The 23,928-nt window shown below is 55.9% G+C and overlaps 2 protein-coding genes across 4 annotated transcripts in view; one reads left to right on the forward strand and one right to left on the reverse strand.

The window, feature by feature from the left end:
- Positions 1–80: 80 nt before the first annotated feature.
- LOC138846442 (transforming growth factor beta-1 proprotein-like) lies at positions 81–20,595 on the forward strand. 3 transcript variants are annotated; one of them, XM_089318782.1, is made up of 7 exons: positions 2,031–3,441; positions 11,632–12,827; positions 14,148–14,308; positions 16,531–16,645; positions 18,635–18,712; positions 18,867–19,014; positions 20,250–20,595. In XM_089318782.1, exons 2-6 carry the CDS (start codon positions 12,485–12,487, stop codon positions 18,986–18,988), a joined length of 819 nt encoding a protein of 272 aa, XP_089174908.1. In that variant the 5' UTR covers positions 2,031–3,441; positions 11,632–12,484; the 3' UTR covers positions 18,989–19,014; positions 20,250–20,595. The 3 variants fall into 3 exon arrangements, with proteins under 3 accessions (XP_089174910.1, XP_089174908.1, XP_089174911.1); XM_089318784.1 differs by lacking the exon at positions 18,867–19,014 and having other exon boundaries at positions 81–3,441; XM_089318785.1 differs by lacking the exons at positions 2,031–3,441; positions 11,632–12,827 and adding an exon at positions 13,256–13,394.
- The window catches only part of LOC100352301 (transforming growth factor beta-1 proprotein), a 32,555-nt gene continuing 12,684 nt past the window's right edge, over positions 4,058–23,928 (reverse strand). The window contains exons 5-6 of the mRNA XM_089318787.1: positions 5,553–5,700; positions 4,058–4,329 (exon numbers count right to left, since the gene is read on the reverse strand). Coding sequence (XP_089174913.1) covers positions 5,579–5,700 — 122 coding nt within the window. The 3' untranslated portion in view covers positions 4,058–4,329; positions 5,553–5,578. The remainder of the gene's footprint in view (positions 4,330–5,552; positions 5,701–23,928) is intronic.

Consider the following 23,928-nt stretch of genomic DNA (forward strand, 5'->3'; position numbering starts at 1 on the left):
CGGGAGCCCAGTGACAGGGGGACTCGTGGGGAGCCAACGGCATTTTATATTTCACATCGGTGTCTTGCACAGGGAACACCATGCAAAGGGGCAGGCACAGGGCACTCCAAATCTGCTATGCACAGGACCGGCAGGAAGACTATTAAGTTGCTGTGAGTAGGGGTGGGCGTTGAAGCACAGTGGGTTAAGCCCCTGCTTGGGATGCCCACGTCCCATAGCCCAGTGCCTGGGTTCAAGTCCCCACTGTAGCAGGATTCATGTACCAAGACAGGACACCAAGGCCTCTTAACAGGAAGTAGTCTTTTATTATGCTGGCATAAGACCCAGGTGGCATTTCTTATCCAAAATCCTGAGCCCCCAACAAGGAAGGATTTTCCTTATATATGATTTTAGCCTCTGTCTCCCTTATATGGTTACATGAATATACTCTATTGTGACACGGTGGCCACAGGACTGATACAACACTGCACATGCAGGGTTAACAAGATATGAACTTTTTACACACATACTAAGCCATCTGCTGTCTGCCAAGGGTTAACACTGCTCTGTACTAACAAGCAGAACTTGAAATGGTTCTATATAAGCAGATAGTAACTACGGCTGAAGTACTCATAGGCAAGCAGACAAAAACTACATGTTATTCCCAGGACAAATGCCTCCCTTTTTCTTTTTCTGACCTTGGGAAGGCTTCTACTACAGATTTAATCATGTTAGTTAGAAACAAATCTGGGCTCACTTGGTTAATCCTCCGCCTATGGCACTGCCATCCCCTATGGGCGCCAGATTCTAGTCCCTGTTGCTCCTCTTCCAGTCCAGCTCTCTGCTGTAGCCCGGGAAGGCAGTGGAGGATGGCCCAAGTGCTTGGGCCCTGCACCTGCATGTGAGACCAGGAGGAGGCACCTGGCTTCTGGCTTTGGATCAGCACAGTGCACAGGCCGTAGCGGCCATTTGGGGGATGAACCAACGGAGGGAAGACCTTTGTCTCTCTCACTGTCTAATTCTGCCTAATTAAAAAGAAAGAAAGAAACAAGTCTAACTAAAAGACAGGAAGACAGGGACCTCTGCCACATCACTACTCTGTTTCCAATACAGCTTCCAGCTATGCTGGGAGACAGCAGGTGTTCATCCAAGTACTTGGGCTGCTGCATCCTTTGGAGACCCAGAAGAAACTCCTGGCTCCAGTCTGCCCCAGCCCTAGAGGCTCCACTTCCTATCCAGCTCCCTGCTAATGTGTCTGGAAAATCAGTAGATGGCCCAACTGCTTGGACCCCTGCACCCTGTGGGAGACCTGGAAGAACTTCTGGCTCCTGGTCTCCTCCTGGCCCAGCCCTGGCCATCGTGGCCATTTGAGGAGTGAATAGCAGACAGATGATATCTCTGTGTAACTCTTTCAACTAAATACAACAAATCTTTAAACAACCAAAAAGGGGCTGCCACTGTGGCATAGCAGATAAAGCTACAACCTGTAGTGTTGCCATCCCATATGGGTGCCAGTTCAAATCCTAGCTGTTTCACTTCTGATCCAGCTCTCTGCTATGGCCTGGGAAAGCAGCAGAAGATGGCCAAGAACTTAGGCCCCTGGACCCGTGTGGGAGAGCCGACAGAAGCTCCTGGCTCCCGGCTTCGGATCGGCGCAGCTCTGGCCGTTGTGGCCATTTGGGGAGTGAACCAGTGGGTGGAAGACCTCTCTCTCTCTGCCTCCCGAATAGATAAATACATCTTAAAACAAAATAAAAAACACCCTAAGAGCCTGACCTGAATTTTGAGACACCAGGAGCCAGGCCTTATTTTCTTGCCATTTGCAAAGGGAGGGAGGAAGCGCGCCTCGGAAACGGGGCTGCTGTTTGCTCTCACACTCGGCTGGACCGGCTTCTCTGCCGGCTCTGCCCCCCTGGGGAGCACGGCCCTGCCCAAACAAGGACATAAGCCTCAGCCGTTCTCCATTGCCCTGAACACAGAGAAACACTGCGATGTATTCCTTGCCCTTGAATCTCAACAGGGCCTCACACCCTATTGCCTCTACACCCCCACGCTTTCCCAGGTTCACAAGGCCACCTGAACGGCCAGTTCCAGGAAACCACCTCCGCCTGCTGCCTCCCACCCCCACCCCCAGCCCAGTCCCTCCTAAACTAGAAAACGACCGGACACTGGGGTGGGGGCCTTCTGCCACGTGTTCCAACAATTTGTGTGCCAGCAGTCTGTCACCCACCTCTACAAATTCATTTGCTCTGAAAAAATTCGGTCTGGCTGTAGATTTATAGACTGCCTCCTCGCTAGTCTGCGCTTTTCCTAACAGGCCCCATCTGTCCAGCGCAGATGTGCAGGACAGGGCGGCCACGAAGGGAATTTCCAGGGCCACACGAGGCCTTTCTGAGAGCCATGACCCCGAGAGGGCGGAAGAGACCGGAGGCCCGGACTCTGCATCCGAACAGGCAGCGGGGTCAGAGACGGAGACTTCAGGAGTCCAGGACGGGGCGGCGGTGCGCATGCTCCGGGGAAAACGTTCCGGCCATCGGCCGCCAGCCTGAGGGGGCCGCACACGTGTTTGCCAGAGACGGCTTTCCTGTCCAGGGCGGGGCGGCCACGGCTCTGACGGCCTGAGCCCTGGACCGTCCGTGACCCTTCGCCACGTCCGGGGTCCTCCACAGGGTCCCTGGGCAGCAGCAGCCAGGCGCGGACAGCTGGCGGCAGACCCTCAGCAGCGGCCGCCGTGACCCTGCCCCAGCTGACCCGGAAGTGCTCCCGGAACCCGTCCAGGACGTGGCCAGGCCTGTGGCCTCCAGGGCCCGTGATTCACTCCACTTCGTCCTTGCTTGCAAGGCCTCTTCCCTCAGTCTGGCAGCCCCAGAGCACGCGCAGAGGCCTCCCGGGGCCCTCGGGCGTCGGAGACAGGGTCAGCACACCCGCGGAGCCCGTGGGCAGCTGAGCGAGCGTGAAAACCTCAGCCCACGCAGGCTCACGACACACAGGCCGACAGCAGCTCTGAGCTGAACGCCGGGTTCCGGGTGCGGATGCTGGCACAGACGCTCCCAGTCTGGCCCAAGCCAACCTCCGACACCCGGGAGTCCTGGAGCTCCCCGCAGGCCTCCCAGAGCTTCGCTTGGCGACGCTGGGGTGCGGGCGCTCTGCGCAGGCGCCGCCGCCCACGTGACCCTGTGCCCGCCCACTTCCTGCCCCGCGGAAGGTTCCAGAGCCCGGGGCGCCCGCGCGGGCTGGGCTGGGGGAGCGGGGGCTGCGGAGCCCGGCCGGAGCCGCGAGAGGGGCTCTGCGGGGTCCCGTCGGCGTCCAGGCGTCCCCGGCGGGCTCCTCCGTCCTCTGCTGGGACGTTTGGACGGAGAAAGAGCCGGCCGCGGGCTAGGCCTTGAGAGGGGCGGTGCCTCTCCTGGGCTCCTCCTAGAGTTCCCGGAGCCGCGCTTCTCCGTGTGAGACACCCGCTCACGGGTAACGTGTGTGTGCAGTGTGTGCGTGTGTTCTATGTAACATGTGTGTAGTGTGTGCGTGTTTCTATGTAACATGTGTGTATGTAGTATTGTGTATTTCTATGTAACGTGTATGTAGTATGTGTGTTTGTAACGTGCGTGTAGTATGTGCGTATGTTTCTATGTAACATCTGTGTATGTAGTATGTATGTTTCTATGTAACGTGTGTGTATGTATAACTACATATAACATCTGTGTGTTTAATGTATAATCTAAAGTTAATGTTTACAAAATTGGTTATATCTATTATAAATATCCATTTATATAATATCTAAATGTTAGGTATGTAATAATATGTAGTTACATAATATGTACCATCCATTGTTTTATATACTTAATGTTTCTACAATGTATAATTATAGGTATAAATACATATTCATATCTGTTCTAATCCATAGCAAAGTGTCCATTTCTATAATATCCAAATTCCTATTTTTATGTATCTGTGTATATTTATGTATTATTGGTATATTTATATAATGTATGAATACAAATATATTTTATATTCATAGAATAGCATTTATTAGCTTATTATTCATTTATTTAAAATACATATTTTTCTTTTTTGAAAGGCAGAGTTACAGAGATAGGGAGAGAGAGCAAGCGAGCAAGCTTCCATCTGCTTGTGCACTCCCCAAATGTCCAGGGCTGGGGCAGGCCAAAGCCAGGAGCCAGAGCTTCATACGGACCTCCCACGTGGGTGCCGAAGCACTTGGGGTATCTTCGTTGCTTTCCCAGGTTAATTAGTAGGAAGTGGGATCAAAGTAGAGCAGCCAGGCATCAGACTGGAGCCCATATGGGATGCTGGCGGTGCAGGCAGCTGGTTTACCTGTTAGGCCACAATGCCTACCTGTGAGTATTAACTTATATAAAATTATTGAGGAGCAAAGTAAGATTTTGATGCAAAAACTTTTTTAATACATGGAAAATACATACATTAAAAAACATGCATAGATTTCAGAAACCATTTGTACCAAAGTAAACTCGGGCTGTTAATTCCAGTTTTCAGTTAACTTTCTGGATTCCCTGGTACGTGTGTGTGGGGGGGGTGTCCCCTGGATCGGGCTCCCAGGTCTAGATTCCGCAGCCTGCGTCCCCGTGGCCCAGAGCCCTGAGCAGGTCCAGGTCTGACTCCGGGCAGCGCCCTCGCCGCTGAGCTCCTGTTTTGCCTCCCAGAGTCCAGGGCGCTCAGGACTGCAGCCCCTCACTCCCTGGGGGTCCTAGCCCAGGTGTGATTTCTGGTGCTGGAAGAGCCCTGGAGAAGGGGCGAGGTCCAGCCAGGGATGCCATGAAAGAAAGCCCGGACAGCACCACAGATTCTCCTGGGGGAGGGGTGGGCTGCGACTCCCCGCTCGGCCCTCACATTCTAAGTGAACTCCAGGGACCTGGGCCCCAGCTGACTGGGCTGTGAGGTCCCCGCGCTCCAGCTCCAAGACGCCCTTCCCGCGTCCCAGCTCTCCAGGTGCCAGGCCTTCCAGGACCCCACGTTCCACCCTCCCATGCAGCCTCCCGCCACACGCAGCCAGCACATGAGGCCCAGCCTGCCACCTGCCAGGCCCCGCACTCCCTGGCTGAGCCCACATCCTGGGCAGTCAGCATCCCCACTTCCTCCACACCCAGCCAGGGCTCCCATTTCAGCCCAGGTCCCAGCCCTGGGAGCCTAATGTCCCAACGCCAGAGGTCAGCACTGGGGGCTCCGATCTGCCCAGGGTGTGGGAACCCAAACCGCACAGTCTCCTCCCTCTAGGCTCCCAGCAGGCAGCCTCCTCGACTCCAGCGGCCTTGCTCCCAGTCACAGACGCTCACCCAGCATTCTAGAACTCCAGCCCCAGACACTCAGAAGCCCCCAGCAAGGCAGCCTTGCCACACCCAATTCCAGTTCCTGTGCCCACATCCTGACAGCCTCCGACTGCTGCACTGCACCAGGAAGGGGCCCGGGCCCCACGTTCTAGGCCTCCCAGGTCCCAACCCAGCTGCCAGGTCCCTACCCTCAGGCTAAAGAGAAGCCCAGCCGAGTGCGGCTCAGCCAGGGGCACAGCCCGGAGGGTCACAGTCAGAGACCGCCATGTTCACCTGAAGCAGTAGTTGGTGTCCAGGGCTCAGTGGTGCCAGGCGCCATATAGCTGCAGTGCCCTCTCTAGGGGGGTACCCACAAGGAGCAGGAAGGGCCGGTTCATGCTATGAGCGGCGGCATGGTTACCTCGGCGGCCGGAACTGATCCCTGTTAGGGTGAAGGCTCTCTAGATCAGTGGTCCAGGGCTGATTTGTGGGGTTGGGGGTACACACACACACACACATGAGCACATGCAGGCACACACAGATCACAGCCGGGGATGGGCTGGGCCAGGTTGGGACTCACCGTTGATGTCCACTTGGAGGACATCATCTGTGCTGTCACAGGAGCAGTGGGTGCTGAGGCGGAAGCCCTCTGTTTCCTCTGTGGGAGTGGGGAGAGGGAAGGCAGTCTGAGTGGGAGGCCCAGCCAGACCCTGGAGGAAGGGGAAGGAAGGAGCAAACTCCAGGGGGCTCCTCCTGCCTGGACAGCCCTCCCCTGCCCCTCCACCACCCCCACCATGGTGCTCAGCTCTTTGCTTTGCCAGCAGCGTCCCCTTCAGGTCTCAGCTCACATCACCTCCTCAGTGAGCCCTGCAGGATGCACACCCTCCCAGACCATGACATCACCTTGTTCCCCATAGCATGTGACCTCTGGTGTTTGGCTATTTATTTCCTCACTGTTCTCAGTAGATGCAGGGTGCACCCAGAGAGAGAGAGCCTCAGTTTTTTTTGTTTTCAGCTGGGCCTGACCCACAACCTTTTAACAAAGATCTCAGAGCTGGCATTGTTGGGCAACAGTTTAAGCCACCAACTGAGACGCTGGCATTCCATAGCAGCAGTTAGAGTTCTGGCTGATTGACTTTGTATCCAAAAACCAAACAAACAAAAAAAACTATTTATTCAACTGAAAAACAGTTACAAGAAAAAAAAGTTGGGGGCCGGCGCCGTGGCGTAGTGGGTGAAACCGCGGCAAGCAGTGCTGGCATCCCATATGTGCGCCGGTTCGAGTCCCGGCTGCTCCACTTCCAATCCCGCTCTCTGCTGTGGCCTGGGAAAGCAGGAGAAGATGGCCCAAGTCCTTGGGCCCCTGCATCCACGTGGGAGACCCGGAAAAAACTCCTGGCTCCTGACTTCGGATCAGTGCAGCTCCGGCCATTGCAGCCAATTGGGGAGGGAACCAGCGGATTTAAGATGGAAGTCTCTCTCTCTCTCTCTCTCTCTCTCTCTCTCTCTGTAACACAGACTTTCAAATAAATAAATAAATGTTAAAAAAACAAAAAAAGTTGGAGAGAGAGATCTTCCATCTGCTGGTTCACTACCAAAATGGCGGCAATGGACAGCATTAGGCCCGGCCAAATCCAGGAGCTTCATAGTGCTCTGCCATGTGGGTGCAGTTCTCCTTTCCCTGGCAAATATTTGGGAGCTGGATCAGAAGTGGAGCGACCGGAAATTGAACAGGCACCCATGTGGGATGCTGACGTCCCAGTGGGCAGCTTTGAAGCTGGACCATAAGATAGTCCACTGGCTGCTTGACCTCAGAGAGCTGCCTGGGAAAACAGCAGAAATGGCCCAAGTGCTCTGGGCCCTGGCACCACCGTGGAGACCCTGATAGTTCCAGCCTCCTGGCTTCATCCTGGCACGTCCCAGCCAGTGAACAGGTCAGTGGAAGATCTCTATTTCTCTAACTCTGCCTTTCAATAAATAAAGAAATCCTCTTTTAAATAAATAAATCTTTTTTTTTTTTACTTTTTGACAGGCAGAGTGGACAGTGAGAGAGAGAGACAGAGAGAAAGGTCTTCCTTTGCCGTTGGTTCACCCTCCAATGGCCGCCGTGGCCAGAGTGCTGCGGCCAGCGCACCGGGCTGATCTGATGGCAGGAGCCAGGTACTTATCCTGGTCTCCCATGGGGTGCAGGGCCCAAGGACTTGGGCCATCCTCCACGGCACTCCCTGTCCACCGCAGAGAGCTAGTCTGGAAGAGGGGCAACCGGGACTAGAACCCAGTTGCCGATGCTGCAAGGCAGATGATCAGCCTAGTGAGCTGCGGCGCCGGACTTAAATAAATAAATCTTTAAGCACAGAAACAAACATCTGGAGGAAACACTGAGGGATGGACCAGCAGTAGCCAATCAGCTCACAGGTACTGGATGCTCTGAGCTAACCCCTCCCTGTGTGCTGTCCCAGTAATCCCTCCCACTGTCCATCTGACAGGCCTAGCAGCTGACATGCAGAAAGGACGTGACCTGCCCTTGGTCACACAGGGGGCCAAGGCTGGGAGCCAAAGCTCAGCCTGGGGCTTTCCCGAGGGCAGATGTGGGATAAAGGCGACTGGAATGAGTGAGTGATGGTTTCTAAGCTCCTCCTGCCTGTGGGCCCTGGGCTGTGTGCTTGGACAGACAGCGACCCAGACATGGGAGATCCCATCAGGAACAGTCTCTGGCCCAGGGCGCCCTCGCTGCACCTGGTCTAAGGAATTCTCCTGTGAGTCTCCATACAATCGCCCTCCTCCAGGGAGCCCTCCTGGCCCCCAGATGAGTTTGGGTGCCTGCTCTGGGCCCACACAGCAATGGGGGCTTCCCCACCCTCACCCCAACCCCTCTGCCTTTGCCTCCCCATTCACAGCCTTGGTCCTTCCAGGTCACTGCTGCCCTCCGGGGCTTTGGCAGGAACTGCTAAGTGCAGAGGGAAGTGGACCCCAGGAGGGCAGGACCCAGGGCTATCCTGCCCGCACTGTGTCCCCCACGCCTCCCACACAGGGCGGGGCCCAGGACAGGAGCCTGAGGGGAGTCCTGGGATGCGTGCATGACTAGGAGGGACCCCTGGGCACTGTGGACTCAGCGAGGGAGAGGAGTGGCCCAGTCCTTTCCTGGGCAGATGCACTGTGCCCGGCTCTGCCTGCTCTCAGGGCCTTTGCACAGGCTGCTCCCTGCCCAGAACACGCGGCCCCTCACTGCTTCCTTCCGGATTTTACTCAGCCCTCCAACATCAGCTCAGAAACGTCTTCCTCCAGGAAGCCCTCCCCGAACCTAGGCTGGGCCAGGCACTCCCTTTGGGCTCCTCATCCCAGCATGGCCACTCTGGGTCATCACTGCACAGCTAACCACCCCCACCCACCCACCCACCCAAATGATGATGAGCTCAGTGCAGGCAAGGACCGGGCTGTCCTGGTCAGCCCCAGTCCCTTCTCCTCTTCCCAGGAGTGGGGCCCCGGAGCCTGGAGGGAGGAAACGCCAGCCGGGCCCCACATAGGCTGGGAGTCCTCTGGTCTGGCAGGGTGGGGGGCTTCTGGGAAGCAAGGCCAGTGCAAGCTGGGTGGGCTCCCTGAGGGATGCAGAGGCGTGCAGGGTAGAGAGTCCTGTCATCAGACTGCTGGGGAAGGGTCTGGATGATAACGCCGACGACCGCTCAGACGCTTACTCTGCAGGCTGCGGGAGACGCTGGGATGGTCACTGGGCCGGATTCAGGCTTCATGTGTGTTGTCACACCTGGGAGGCGGGCATCATTGCTCCCTTTTACAGATGAAGAGATTGGGGTTCAGGGAGCTGAAGCCATTGTCCAGGGCCCACACAGCAAGGGCCTTGAGGAACCCAGGGCTGTGCGGATCCAGACTGACCCAGGACACTTGAGAATCAGCACATCACCCCCCCCCACACACACACACACCCTCTCTCAGCCTCCTTGCCTGGATGCCCCCAGCCCACCTCCTGCCTCTGCTTCCTGCCCTCCTTGTGCCTCAAGGAACACAGGCCTGGGTTACCTCTGCTGGCCTAGGACATGTTGTTCCCTGTCCCCAAGGAAGCCCCTCAGTTTCTTCATGTGCAAAATGGGGGTCAAGGAGAGCCGTGGACAGGCAGGAACGCTGGGAAGGCTGGAACGTGCTCTCGACACGGCCTGGGGCACTGGTGAGCTGGCGGTCGGCTCTTAGCAAAGTTATCTCTCCCTCATGTCCTGTTTCCCATCATGGGATGTGAGTGGTGGTGTGCCTTAGGGTTGCTCTAAGGCATGAGTAGGAAAAACACACAAGTCCATGCAGAGCCACTGGTACACAGCTACGTGGCTGATACTGTTACTACTTATTATTGGGTGGCGAGATTACATGGAGCAGGCCTAGGAGACTGGCAGGGCTACTCTAGCTGAAGCAGCAGGGCCTTGGATTAGGGAGAAGGGGCCACGGCCTCTGCAACCCCCACATGCTCCCCAATACCCGGATGGAGGAGGGGTCCACCAATATTTAGACACTGTATCCCACATTTGAGTGCCTGACTCAGACCTCAGCCACTCACCTTCCTTTACAACTTCCTGCTAATGCACTGGAAGGCAGCATTGATGGCTCCAGTGGGCCCCTGCCCCCATGGAGTAGGCCAGGATGGAGTTCTTGGCTTCTGGCTTTGGCCTGGCCCAGCCCAGCTGTGGTGGTCATTTGGGGAGTGAACCAGCACCTGGAAGATCCCTGTGTGTCTCTGTCTCTCCCTTAGTCTTTCAAATAAATGAATCAATCAATCATAAGAATAATAGCAAAATATGATGGTATTAGTTTTGATGCAAAAGTATTCAAATACTCATGTATTCAAATTATTGCCATAAGTGTCAGAGAAAACTATGCATCTCTTTCTCTCTACCTCTGGAAAGGAAAAAACAGAAATTATTTGTAAAAATAGATGTTGGGTGGGATGTTAGCATTCAATAATTGGGAATGTGCCACTGAGTGGGAGACCCGGGTTGAGTTCCCAGTTCCCAGGCATTTGGGGCGTGAACCGGTGAATGGATCTCTCTGTGTCTCTGTCCCTCCATCTATATTGGTTGCTCTGCCTTTTAAATAAATTAATATTTTAAAAAGCAACAACAAACATGTATCTTCTTTTTATTTATTTATTTACAAAGATTATTTATTTGAAAGGCAGAGTTAGAGAGAGACAGAGAGAAGACCTTCCATCTTCAGGTTCACTGCCCAAATGGCCACAACAGATAGAACTGGGCCAATCTGAAGCCTGAAGCCAGAAGCCAGGAGGTTCTTTGAGGTCGCCCACATGGGTGCAGGAGCCCAAGCCCTCGGCCTGTCTGCATCTTTCAGAAAGCATCAGCAGGGAGCTGGATTGGAAGTGGAGCAGCCGGGACTCGAACCAGCGCCCATATGGGATATCAGTACCACAAACGGGAGGTTTCCCCTGCTGTGCTACAGCACCTGTCCCAGATTTATTTACTTATTTATTTACTTATTTATTTATTTATTTATTGACAGGCAGAGTGGACAGTCAGAGAGAGAGACACAGAGAGAAAGGTCTTCCTTTGCCGTTGGTTCACCCTCCAATGGCCGCCGCGGCCGGCACACTGCGGCCGGCGCACCGCGCTGATCTGATGGCAGGAGCCAGGTACTTATCCTGGTCTCCCTGGGGTGCAGGGCCCAAGGACTTGGGCCATCCTCCACTGCACTCCCTGTCCACGGCAGAGAGCTGGCCTGGAAGAGGGTCAACCAGGACAGAGTCTGGCGCCCCAACCGGGACTAGAACCCCGTGTGCTGGCGACGCAAGGGGAGGATTAGACTAGTGAGCCGCGGCGCCGGCCCAGATTTATTTCATTACATAGTTTCTGTAAGTCTGGAATCTAGCAATAGCTGAGCTCTGCGCCTGTGGCCCAGGTCTCTCCTGAATTAGCATGAGGGTGTTGGCCGTGCTGCAGTCACAGGGAGACTTGCTTAGGGCTGAGAGACCTGCCTGCCCCCTGCATGGGCGCTCACATGGTGCTGGTGTCGGCCACAGACCCCAGCTCTGCATTGCTTGTGCCCCTCTGTTGGCTGCTTCTCTGAACTCACACTGACCCCCTCAGAGTGAGGCACCCCCAGAGGGAGCAGGGGAGGGGGCCTCAGCACCTCCGAGCACCCCCAGCCTTGGGAGTCACATCTCAGCCCTGCAGCCCTGCAAGTGCAAGACCAGCCTCTCTCAAGGGGAGGCCTTAGGATCCACCTCCTAAAAGGTGGCTCCCCAAGATTCTATGGGTGCATTTTGTTGTGTTTTCTTAAAGATTTATTTATTTGTTTAAAAGGCAGTGTCTGGGGTGGAGGGAAATGGGCGTGAGCGGCCACCCACTTGTTGCCTCCCCAGATGACCGTGATCACAGAAACCTGGAACTGCAGCCTGGCCTCCCAGCAATGGCAAGAAGCCTAGCTCCTGAGCTACTGCCATCTGCCTTCTCCACTAGCAGGCCACTGGACCAGAAGCAGAGCAGACAGAACCCCAGCTGGTACTCTGATACGGGATGAGGGATCCCAGGTGGATCCTCTGGCCAGCAGTGCAGGGAGGACGCCCCTTCTGGGACAGCCCCAGCTAGGAGGCACCTGCAGGCAGAGCCTGGACAGGAAGCAGAGGAAGGAGCTGCCTGAGGCCACAGAGTCTGAGCAGAGCCTCCCTCCCCCCCCCCCCCACTGGGGAGGAGCCGGAGGAGGGAGGAGCTGTTGGCATAAAAGGAGAGGCTTTCTGAGGCTTTTCCACCACAGCTGGGAGCTACAGGTGCAGGGACCACTTGGCCAGGCGGTGGCCCAGTCCGAGGCAGGACTTGGGGACTCCAGGCTACCACCTCCTCACCGCCTCCTCGCGACCCCGGCGACCCAGTTCTGGGCCAGTCCTCCGAGCCCCAGACCCTGTCTCCTGCAGAAGCTTTGCTCCGACTCGGTTGCCCCCTGCCGTCTCCGGAGCCCCGGCTCATCCAGGACTTTCCCTCCTCCCGGGACGGGTCTCAGCCCTGCTCCAGCTCTCCTACCAAAGACCACCCGCCTTCGGGTGGCAAGCTCGCCCATTTCCTTTTCTTCCGTGGGCTACTGAGAACCCTCAGCCACAGCCTCCCCTCCACCCCGCTTCTGTCTTCCTGAGACCCTCAGCCCCTGCCTGGTCGAGGCCTCCCCATCCTGCCCTAGCCCTGTTGGTGTTCTCGGCAGTGCTGGGGTGCATCGCCTCCCCCATGTCGCCCTCCCCCATGCGACGGCTGCTGCTGCTGTGGCTCGCAGTGTTGATGCCCGGCCGGCTGGCCGCGGGAACGCCCAGCTGCAACGCCACCGACATGGAGCTGCCCAAACAGCAAATCGAGGCGGTCCGCGCCGCAGTCCTGCCCAAGGTGGGGCTGTCCCGCACCCTGAATAAGAGGGAGGTGCCGCCTGGTCCAGTGCCAGAGGACACGCTCGTCCAGTACAACAGAAGACACGACCAGGTGGGCAGGAAGAGCACCGAGCAGAAGCCACAGTCCCAGCCAGTGTTCGACATCTTCACTAAGTTCTTCCACATGCTAATGGTGGACAGCAACCATGGTGAGCTTTGAGGGGCCGGGACCCAGGAGGGGGCCACCAGGGGGCACCGGAGGGCAGGAGTCAGGGAGGAAATTACCTGCAGAGGACACAGCGGGAGGAAGGGGACCCCTGGGTACACAGGGAACGTGGGGGAGGACGTGTACTAAGGAAAGGGGCGCTGAGCTCCCCGACCCTCAGGGACTGGTCCTGGAACAGAGCGCCAATGGACGGGACCCGCGGGATCGAGGGAGGTCCTGGGGGACACAGGATATGGGGTAGAAGGCCGTTCCCTCCCGCAGGGCCCGTGGAATGCGGGGGTCACGGGGTGGGAGCTGCAGAGAGGGGTGCTCTGTGGGTAGAGGCTGAGCCCCTAGTTTGTGGGAAAGGGAGCCAGTGAGAACGCTGGACGGAGTTTGTGGGTCACGAAACGGAAAGTCAGAAGAGGCAAAAGCGAGGTGAGGCGAACCAAGCAAAGTGCCAGGTGCATGGACCTGCTTCCAGGGCGCACGGGACACGTGGGACTGCAGGGGTCGTGGCGAGATAGGCGGAGGTCTCCGTGATGGGTGCGGGCACGGGATGAGAGAGGAGGTGAGAGGGGGAGGCTAGCCTCCTCAGGGAGGGGAGTGAGTGCCCCAGGTCACACAGTGCAGAGGCAGCAGGGGCTCTTCCTGACCCCAGGCTCTCCCCATGACCCCTCCTCTTGCAGTGCAATCCACATCTGAGCTGGGGGCCTGGGACAAGGGAGCCACACAGCCACTCCCTGGGGGGGCAGATGGAGGCCTCAGGTAGACAGAGTGGTCAGGACCCATGGTGCAGGGCAGGGAGCCCACCCAAAGGGACCCTGGGCCCCAAGGTCACACAGCTGAAAAGTGTCAGAGTCCAAGCCGGCGCACAGCTCACTAGGCTAATCCTCTACCTGCTGTGACCGCACTTTGGGTTCTAGTCCCACTTGGGGCGCTGGTCGAGTCCCGGTTGCTCCTCTTCCAGTCCAGCTCTCTGCTGTGGCCCAGGAGTGCTGTGGAGGATGGCCCAGGAGCATGGGCCCTCCACCCACATGGAAGACCAGGAGGAAGCACCTGGCTTCTGGCTTCGGATCGGCACAGTGCGCCGGCCGTAGCGGCCATTTGGGGAGGTGAACCAACGGAAGGAAGACCTTTCTCTCTCTCACTGTCTAACTCTGCCTGTCAAAAAAATAAAAAGAAGAGAAGAGAAGAGGAAGAAGTCAGTGTCCAACTCCAACCTGGGCTGCCAGCTCTGGGTGCTTCCACTAAGACTGGGGGTGACCCTGCTCCTTGTACCCCTGCCAAAGCCCCGACTCCTCTGTCTGCTCCTCCCAACTAGAAATCTACAAAACATACAAAGAAAGCCGGCACAGCGTCTATATGTTCTTCAACACGTCAGAGCTCCGGCAAGTAGTGCCCGAGCCGGTGATGCTGTCCCAGGCAGAGCTGCACCTGCAAGTGCTCAAGATACAGCAGGAGCAGCACGTGGAGCTGTACCAGGTGAGGAGGGAGCCTGAGCTGTGGCCAGGTGGGGGTGGAAGGCTGCTGGCCGCAGGTCCTCATAGATGGCCCCGGGAGGGGAGCACAGACCGGGGACTCCTGGGCTCTGGGGAACTGGGACTTTTAAATGCCTGGAAGACAGGGGTCTTAGGAGTTGGACACCTGAAGAAGGTGGGACTGTTGAAAGCTGAAATTTCTGGAAAGGTTAGAAGTTTACTTTGAGGGCTTTTTTTAAATTTTATTTATTTTACAGGAACAGTTACAGAAATAGTGCGAGAGATCCAGGTACAGACACAGAGAGATTTCATACCCTACATGTCCAAATTTACCAGGGCTATGCAGGCCCAACAAGCAGCATGAACTCCATCCTGGTTTCACATGTGGGAGGCAGAGGCCCTGGCGTTGGGCCATCTTCCGCTGATTTCCCAGACATTTTAGCAGGGAGCTGAATCAGAAGTGGAAGTGCCAGACCTTGACCAGTGCTCAGCTGGGATGCCGGCATCACAGGCCATGGATTAATCCACTGCACCACAACTCCAGCCCCCAAGTTTCTTTTGTATTCATTATTTAATTTTCAGAGACAGAGACACAGGTATATGTTTAGCGTTCCCACCTGCTGGTTCACGCCCCAAATGCCTACCATGGCCAGGGCTGTGCCAGGACAAAGCAGGCAGCTGAAAACTCAGTCCAGGTCTCCCACGTGGGAGGCAGGGGCCCAGGTACTTTTTTTTTTTTTTTTTTTTGACAGGCAGAGTGGACAGTGAGAGAGAGAGACAGAGAGCTGAAAGGTCTTCCTTTTGCCGTTGGTTCACCCTCCAATGGCTGCTGCGGCCAGCACATCGCGCTTATCCAAAGCCAGGAGCCAGGTGCTTCTCCTGGTCTCCCATGCGGGTGCAGGGCCCAAGCACTTGGGCCATCCTCCACTGCACTCCCGGGCCATAGCAGAGAGCTGGCCTGGAAGAGGGGCAACCGGGACAGAATCCAGCGCCCCGACCGGGACTAGAACCCGGTGTGCTGGCACCTCAAGGCAGAGGATTAGCCTATTGAGCCACGGTGCCAGCAAGGGGCCCAGGTACTTGAGCCATCACCCTCCACCTCCCCAGGTCAGCATGAGCAGGAAGCTGGAGTCAGGACATAGAGCTAGGTATCCAACCAAGGCACCCCGCTATGGGAAAGCAGGCACCTTAACCTCCAGAAGCTAAGTAACTGCCCCAGCAGCTGCTGTCTGCACAACAATTGTGAAGATTTCCAGAAAATTCTTTGGACAGCACTGCTCTACAAGGTGGAGCCTCGGGAGAGTTCTTTGCCCTCTAGAAGGGCTGGAGTTCCTAGAAGTCACTGATCTAGAATCCCTGTCATTGGGAATGTTAGACTCGCAGGACCATCAGGCTTAGAGCCTCACATGAGAGAACTTGGCTGAGCGCTCATTTCTTTAAGTCTAAAGACCTCAGCTTCTTGCCGTGGCTGCTGGACGGTGCTGTCCACCCCGGGAGGTTGCTTCCCACTGTGCTGAAGGTCACATGCCCATTTTCTTTTGTTAAACTATTTTTCAAAAAGAGATTTATTCCAAAGAAAGCAGACTGATAGATCCTCCCTGTGCTGGTTCACTCCACAAATGGACACAGTGGCAAGGGCTGGGCCAAGCAGAAACCAGGAGCCTGGAACTGCATCCAAGTCTCCCACGGCCGTGGCAGGGGCCCCACTAGGACCGTCCAAGGCTGCCTTCCCAGCCGCAGAGAGGGAGCTGGTTTAGAAGTGGAGCAGCCTGGACTCCAACTGATGCTCATCTGGGATGCAGGTGTCCAAGGCTGTGCCGTAGCCAGCTCCAGTCTCCTGGATTTGTAGACATGATCTCCTGGGACTGCTCAGGCCCACAGCTGGCCTTCCTGGACTTTAGCAAACACTGGAGTACAGAATGACTTCTCCCTATGCCTTCAGCTCAGAACAGGCTGTCACATCTGCCGACTGTATGCTCAGCACAGCCCAGGTGCTGGCACCACAGTCTTGGCCTCAGAGAGTCGGCTCGGGACAAGTAGCCCCAAGGAGCCGTGGCCTCTCCTCTCTGGGGTACTGTTGCGGTGGAACCCACTGGACCACACGTGGTACTGTGGGCAGGGTCTGAAAGCTGCCCAGGGAGCATGTGGAGTGTGGGGTGTGGTCCTTGCATGGGAGGCGCTGGCAGCATCTCCGGCCTTCTCACATCTCCATGCTCCGTCTTCCAGAAATACAACAATTCCTGGCGCTACCTCAGGAGCTGGAAGCTGACCCCCATAGACACCAATGAATGGTTGTCCTTCGAAGTCACCAGGATTGTGCGGCAGTGGCTGAGAGGTGGAGGTAAGGACCCAGGTCTGTCCCACCCCTGCTTCTCCTGGGTTCTGCCCCCACCCCCTGTTGCTGTCAGAGGCACTCAGAGCTGGGAGATGAGTGAGGGATCTGTTCGTGGTTCATCCATGTCCTGAGCACCTGCCTTCTGCCCTGCCCTGTGACAGGTGATGCAGGGGACAACAAGCCTGACCAGGACAGCCTGGTCCTGGCCTGCACTGAGCTCATCATCATCTGGGTGGGTGGGTGGGTGGGGGTGGTTAGCTGTGCAGTGATGACCCAGAGTGGCCATGCTGGGATGAGGAGCCCAAAGGGAGTGGCTGGCCCAGCCTAGGTTTAGGGAGGGCTCCCTGGAGGAGGGCGATTGTATGGAGACTCACAGGAGAATTCCTTAGACCAGGTGCAGCGAGGGCGCCCTGGGCCAGAGACTGTTCCTGACAGGATCTCCCGGGTCTGGGTCGCTGTCTGTGCAAGCACACAGCCCAGGGCCCGCAGGCAGGAGGAGCTTAGAAACCATCACTCACTCATTCCAGTCGCCTTTATCCCACATCTGCCCTCGGGAAAGCCCCAGGCTGAGCTTTGTCTCCCAGCCTTGGCCGCCTGTGTGACCGAGGGCAGGTCACGTCCTTTCTGTATGTCAGCTGCTAGGCCTGTCAGATGGACAGTGGGGGGATTACAGGGACAGCACACAGGGAGGGGTTTAGCACACTATTTATTACTTGGAAGGCAGAGCGGTACACCAGTACACGTGGACCTTGATTTTAAAGGCAGCTGGTGGGGATGGAAGATGGTCTGTATGCTGGGTCTCCAATGCTTCCTGCAGACATTTCTTTGTTTAAAGATTCATTTGATTCATGCCTTTCAAGCATTTTAAATTGACAATATTTATAAAAGTGTGGATTGGAGGAACTGTTTCAATTCTCTTTCCTAATTTTCTTTCTCTTCAGGATACATTCTTTCAACAATTGATTTGTAGTAATGACTCTGTTGATTTTAATTTTGGAGTGTAATAGCTATGTTAAAGATTTAACTATTTGGTCTTATTGAAGCCAACACAGAACTTGCTGCTGTGTTTTTTCTTCAGTGATAAATAAAATAACTTACAGAAAAAAAAAAAAAAAGATTCATTTGAAAGTCAAGATAGAGGGGCCAGCGCCGTGGCTCACTTGGTTAATCGTCTGCCTGCCACGCCACCATCCCATATGAGCACTGGGTTCTTGTCCTAGTTGCTCCTCTTTCAGTGCAGCTCTCTGCTGTGGCCCAGAGGGCAGTGGAGGATGGCCCAGGTACTTAGGCCCCTGCACCCGCATGGGAGACCAGGAGGAGGCACCTGGCTTCTGGCTTTGATCGGTGCAGTGCGCCAGCTGTAGCGGCCATTTGGGAGGTGAACCAAAGGAAGGAAGACCTTTCTCTCTCTCTTTCACTATCTATATCTCTACCTGTCCAAAAAAAAAAAAAAAAAAAAAGTCAAGTTAGAGATAGACAGACAGACATGGAGGGAGGGTGGGAGAGAAAAAGAGAACTTCCATTGGCTTTTTACTCCAATGGCTGCAGCGGCTTGGGCTTGCCAGGCTGAGCCAGGTGTCTGAACCCCAGCAGAGTCTACATAGGTGACAGCGCTCCAGGTACGTGGGCCATGTCTGCTGCTTTCCTAGGCACAGTAACAGGGAGCCACATCTGAAGTGGAGTACATGGTGGGTCAGTATTATGGTATAGGGGGTGAACCTTCCACCTGCAAAGCCACCATCCCACATGGTAACAAGTTTAATCCTGGCTGCTCCACTTCCAATCCAGCTCCCTGCTCATGTTCCTGAGAAAGCAGCTGAACCCCTCCCACCCTGGGAAAGCAGTGGAAGATGCCCAAGGTGGTGGTGGGGGGGAGGGGACAAGAGGGCTGTCCCAGGCAAGAGGAGCCCCTGGAGTTTGCTCCTTCCTTCCCCTTCCTCCAGGGTCTGGCTGAGCCTCCCACTCAGACTGCCTTCCCTCTCCCCACTCCCACAGAGGAAATAGTGGGTTTCCGCCTCAGCACCCACTGCTCCTGTGACAACAAAAATAATGTCCTCCAAGTGGACATCAACGGTGAGTCCCCAGCCTGGCCCAGCCCATCCCCGGCTGTGATTGTAGCCTGAGTGTGCTCGTGTGTGTGCCTGCGTGTGCTCGTGTGTGTGTACCCCCAACCCCTCAAACTACATCATGCCATGTTCCATCCATCTGAGAGTCCCCACCCAAACAGGGATCACTACCAGCCGCCAAGGTGAGCAAATCACCATTGAGAACACACAACTGCCCTTCTTGTTACTCACCGTCACTTTTCCGGAGGAGGCCCAGCAGCTCCACAGCGCCCAGCACAGCTGAGCCCTGGACACCAACTACTGCTTCAGGTGAACATGGCGGTCTCCGACTGTGGCCCTCCGGGCTGCGCCCCTGGCTGAGCCACACTCAGCTGGGATTCTCTTTAGCCTGAGGGTCGGGACCTGGCAGCTGGGTTGGGACCTGGGAGGCCTAGAACGTGGGGCCCGGGCCCCTTCCTGGTGCAGTGCAGCAGTCGGAGGCTGTCAGGATGTGGGCACGGGAACTGGAATGCGGTGTGGCAAGGCTGCCTTGCTGGGGGCTTCTGAGTGTCTGGGGCTGGAGTTCTAGAATGCTGGGTGAGCGTCTGTGACTGGGAGCAAGGCCGCTGGAGTCGAGGAGGCTGCCTGCTGGGAGCCTAGAGGGAGGAGACTGTGCGGTTTGGGTTCCCACACCCCGGGCAGATCGGAGCCCCCAGTGCTGGCCCCTGGCGTTGGGACATTAGGCTCCCAGGGGTGGGACCTGGGCTGAAATGGGAGCCCTGGCTGGGTGTGGAGGAAGTGGGGATGCTGACTGCCCAGGGCAGGATGTGGGCTCAGCCAGGGAGTGCGGGGCCTGGCAGGCGGCAGGCTGGGCCTCGTGTGCTGGCTGCGTGTGGCGGGAGGCTGCATGGGAGGGTGGAACGTGGGGTCCTGGAAGGCCTGGCACCTGGCGAGCTGGGACGCGGGAAGGGCGTCTTGGAGCTGGAGCGCGGGGACCTCACAGCCCAGTCAGCTGGGGCCCAGGTCCCTGGAGTTCACTTAGAATGTGAGGGCCGAGCGGGGAGTCGCAGCCCACCCCTCCCCCAGGAGAATCTGTGGTGCTGTCCGGGCTTTCTTTCATGGCGTCCCTGGCTGGACCTCGCCCCTTCTCCAGGGCTCTTCCAGCACCAGATCTCACACCTGGGCTAGGACCCCCAGGGAGTGAGGGGCTGCGGTCCTGAGCGCCCTGGACTCTGGGAGGCAAAACAGGAGCTCAGCGGCGAGGGCGCTGCCCGGAGTCAGACCTGGCCCTGCTCAGGGCTCTGGGCCACGGGGACGCAGGCTGCGGAATCTAGACCTGGGAGCCCGATCCAGGGGACACCCCCCCCACACACACACACGTACCAGGGAATCCAGAAAGTTAACTGAAAACTGGAATTAACAGCCCGAGCGTATTTTGGTACAAATGGTTTCTGAAATCTATGCATGTTTTTTAATGTATGTATTTTCCATGTATTATTAAAAAAGTTTTTGCATCAAAATCTTACTTTGCTCCTTAATAATTTTATATAAATTGATACTCCCAGGCAGGCATTGTGGCCTAACAGGTAAACCAGCTGCCTGCACCGCCAGCATCCCATATGGGCTCCAGTCTGATGCCTGGCTGCTCTACTTTGATCCCACTTCCTACTAATTAACCTGGGAAAGCAACGAAGATACCCCAAGTGCTTCGGCACCCACGTGGGAGGTCCGTATGAAGCTCTGGCTCCTGGCTTTGGCCTGCCCCAGCCCTGGACATTTGGGGAGTGCACAAGCAGATGGAAGCTTGCTCGCTTGCTCTCTCTCCCTATCTCTGTAACTCTGCCTTTCAAAAAAGAAAAATATGTATTTTAAATAAATGAATAATAAGCTAATAAATGCTATTCTATGAATATAAAATATATTTGTATTCATACATTATATAAATATACCAATAATACATAAATATACACAGATACATAAAAATAGGAATTTGGATATTATAGAAATGGACACTTTGCTATGGATTAGAACAGATATGAATATGTATTTATACCTATAATTATACATTGTAGAAACATTAAGTATATAAAACAATGGATGGTACATATTATGTAACTACATATTATTACATACCTAACATTTAGATATTATATAAATGGATATTTATAATAGATATAACCAATTTTGTAAACATTAACTTTAGATTATACATTAAACACACAGATGTTATATGTAGTTATACATACACACACGTTACATAGAAACATACATACTACATACACAGATGTTACATAGAAACACGCACATACTACACAGATGTTACATAGAAACATACATACTACATACACAGATGTTACATAGAAACATACGCACATACTACACGCACGTTACAAACACACATACTACATACACGTTACATAGAAACACAATACTACATACACACATGTTACATAGAAACACACGCACACACTACACACATGTTACATAGAACACACGCACACACTGCACACACACGTTACCCGTGAGCGGGTGTCTCACACGGAGAAGCGCGGCTCCGGGAACTCTAGGAGGAGCCCAGGAGAGGCACCGCCCCTCTCAAGGCCTAGCCCGCGGCCGGCTCTTTCTCCGTCCAAACGTCCCAGCAGAGGACGGAGGAGCCCGCCGGGGACGCCTGGACGCCGACGGGACCCCGCAGAGCCCCTCTCGCGGCTCCGGCCGGGCTCCGCAGCCCCCGCTCCCCCAGCCCAGCCCGCGCGGGCGCCCCGGGCTCTGGAACCTTCCGCGGGGCAGGAAGTGGGCGGGCACAGGGTCACGTGGGCGGCGGCGCCTGCGCAGAGCGCCCGCACCCCAGCGTCGCCAAGCGAAGCTCTGGGAGGCCTGCGGGGAGCTCCAGGACTCCCGGGTGTCGGAGGTTGGCTTGGGCCAGACTGGGAGCGTCTGTGCCAGCATCCGCACCCGGAACCCGGCGTTCAGCTCAGAGCTGCTGTCGGCCTGTGTGTCGTGAGCCTGCGTGGGCTGAGGTTTTCACGCTCGCTCAGCTGCCCACGGGCACCGCGGGTGTGCTGACCCTGTCTCCGACGCCCGAGGGCCCCGGGAGGCCTCTGCGTGTGCTCTGGGGCTGCCAGACTGAGGGAAGAGGCCTTGCAAGCAAGGACAAAGTGGAGTGAATCACGGGCCCTGGAGGCCACAGGCCTGGCCACGTCCTGGACGGGTTCCGGGAGCACTTCCGGGTCAGCTGGGGCGGGGTCACGGCGGCCGCTGCTGAGGGTCTGCCGCCAGCTGTCCGCGCCTGGCTGCTGCTGCCCAAGGACCCCGTGGAGGACCCCGGACGTGGAGAGGGGTCACGGACGGTCCAGGGCTTAGGTGCAGCTGCTGTACTGCAGCCAAAAAAAGATGTGGGAGGCGAGACACACCTTCCGTCCTCTGGTTCACTCCCCCAAGTGCGGCGATGGCCAGACCTGAGGCAGGCTGAAGCCCCGGCGAGAGCCCCTTCTGTCTCCCAACTGCTTTCGCCGTGGGCCGCTGCCTCCCAGGATGCGCATTAGCAGGACGCTGAATCAGAACTTGAATCAGCCCACTGAAACGGGAGCGGACGTGCCACACATGCCTGAACCACCTACCCAGTGCCCTCCTCTGGAGAATTCTTGGTCTGTGGTTGGTTGAGGCCACGGGTGCAGGCCACGGGTGCAGACCCCGTGAATAGGAGTGGGGGAGGGGTCGCACCATCCCTGCACATGGACCAGGGCCAGTGAGGCCACTCAGAGGCCGTCTTCACTTGGGTCCGGGCTGTGTCCTCTTTCACAGCGTCGCAGGACACTCATGCCTGTCACCGTGTTTTTCTGTTTTGCTCACATGTAGCCTTTTGTTTGTTTGTTTTGACCAGTGGGAAAGTCTGCATTTTCTTTTTAAGTTTTATTCATTCATTTGAAAATCAGAGTTAGAGATATCTTCCACCAGCTGGTTCACTCCCCCAGATGGCCACACCATTAATGGCAGAAGCTGGGCCCATCAGAAGGGAGGAGCCAGGAGCTTCATCCCAGTCTCCCACATGAGTGGAGGGGCCCAAGCACCTGGGCCATACTCTGCTGCCTCCCCAGGCACATCAGCAGGGAGCTGGATGGGAAATGGAGCAGCCAGGACATGAACTGGCACCCATATGGGATGCCGGCACTGCAGGCAGAGGCTTAACCTACTATACCACAGTGCTGGCCCCATAGTCACCCTGTCACCCAGGCGCTCTGGCCCCTTCAGCTCTGAATGCCTGTGCTGGCACATAAAGCAGCCGGTGGCTCTGGGCAGTGAGACCTGGCCCTGGGCGGAGCCTGGCACGGAAACCTCTGAGTGCTTAAGGGTAGGCTCTGTTCTTTTATTCTTTTAAGATTGATTGATTGGTGCAGGCACTGAGGCCCAGGAGGTTAAGCTGCTGACTTCGGTGTAGGCCTCCGAAATGGGTGCTGGGTGGAGTCCTGGCTGCTCCACTTCAGATCCAGCTGCCTCCTTGTGAGCCTGGGAGGGCAGCAGAGAACTGTCCCTGGGAGCCCCGGATGAAGCTCCTGGCTCCTGGCTTGGACCTGGACCAGTGCCGGCTGTTGCACCGTTTTGGGATCTCTCCCTCTCCTCTCTTTCAAATAAATAAATAAATACAAGCTTTTTTAAAAAAATTATTCATTTATTTGAGAGGTACAGTTACAGAAAGAGAGAGAGAGAGGTCTTCCATCAACTGGTTCACTCCCCAAATGGCTGCACGGCCAGGCTTGGTCAGGCTGAAGCCAGGAGCCAGGAGCTTTTTCCGTCTCCTACATAGGTGCAGGGGCCCAAGAACTTGGGCTATCCTCTGCCGCTTTCTCTGGCCATTAGCAGGAAGCTGGATCAGAAGTATAGCAGCCAGGACTTGAAGTGGCACTCATATGGGATTTCAGCATCCCAGGTGGCTTATCCGGCTATGCCACAGTGCAGGGACCCATTTTTATGGTTTAACTTTCAAAATAAAAAAAATATTAGAGTTATACAGAGTGAGGAGAGGCAGAGAGAGGGAGAGGTCTTCCATCTGCTGGTTCACTCCTCCATTGCCTGCAACAGTTGGAGCTGTGCCGATACAAGGCCAGGAAGCAGGAGCTTCTTCCAGGTCTCCCATGTGGGTGCAGGGCCCCAAGCACTTGGGCCATCTTTTACTGCTTTCCCAGGCCATAGCAGAGAGCTAGGTTGGAAGAGGAGCAGCTGGCTGTGGCCGGTGCTGCAGCTAAA

The sequence above is a fragment of the Oryctolagus cuniculus genome, chromosome 18, assembly GCF_051225735.1.
Source record: "Oryctolagus cuniculus isolate XC-2025 breed Fujian yellow rabbit chromosome 18, ASM5122573v1, whole genome shotgun sequence".
NCBI classification, from domain to species: domain Eukaryota; kingdom Metazoa; phylum Chordata; class Mammalia; order Lagomorpha; family Leporidae; genus Oryctolagus; species Oryctolagus cuniculus.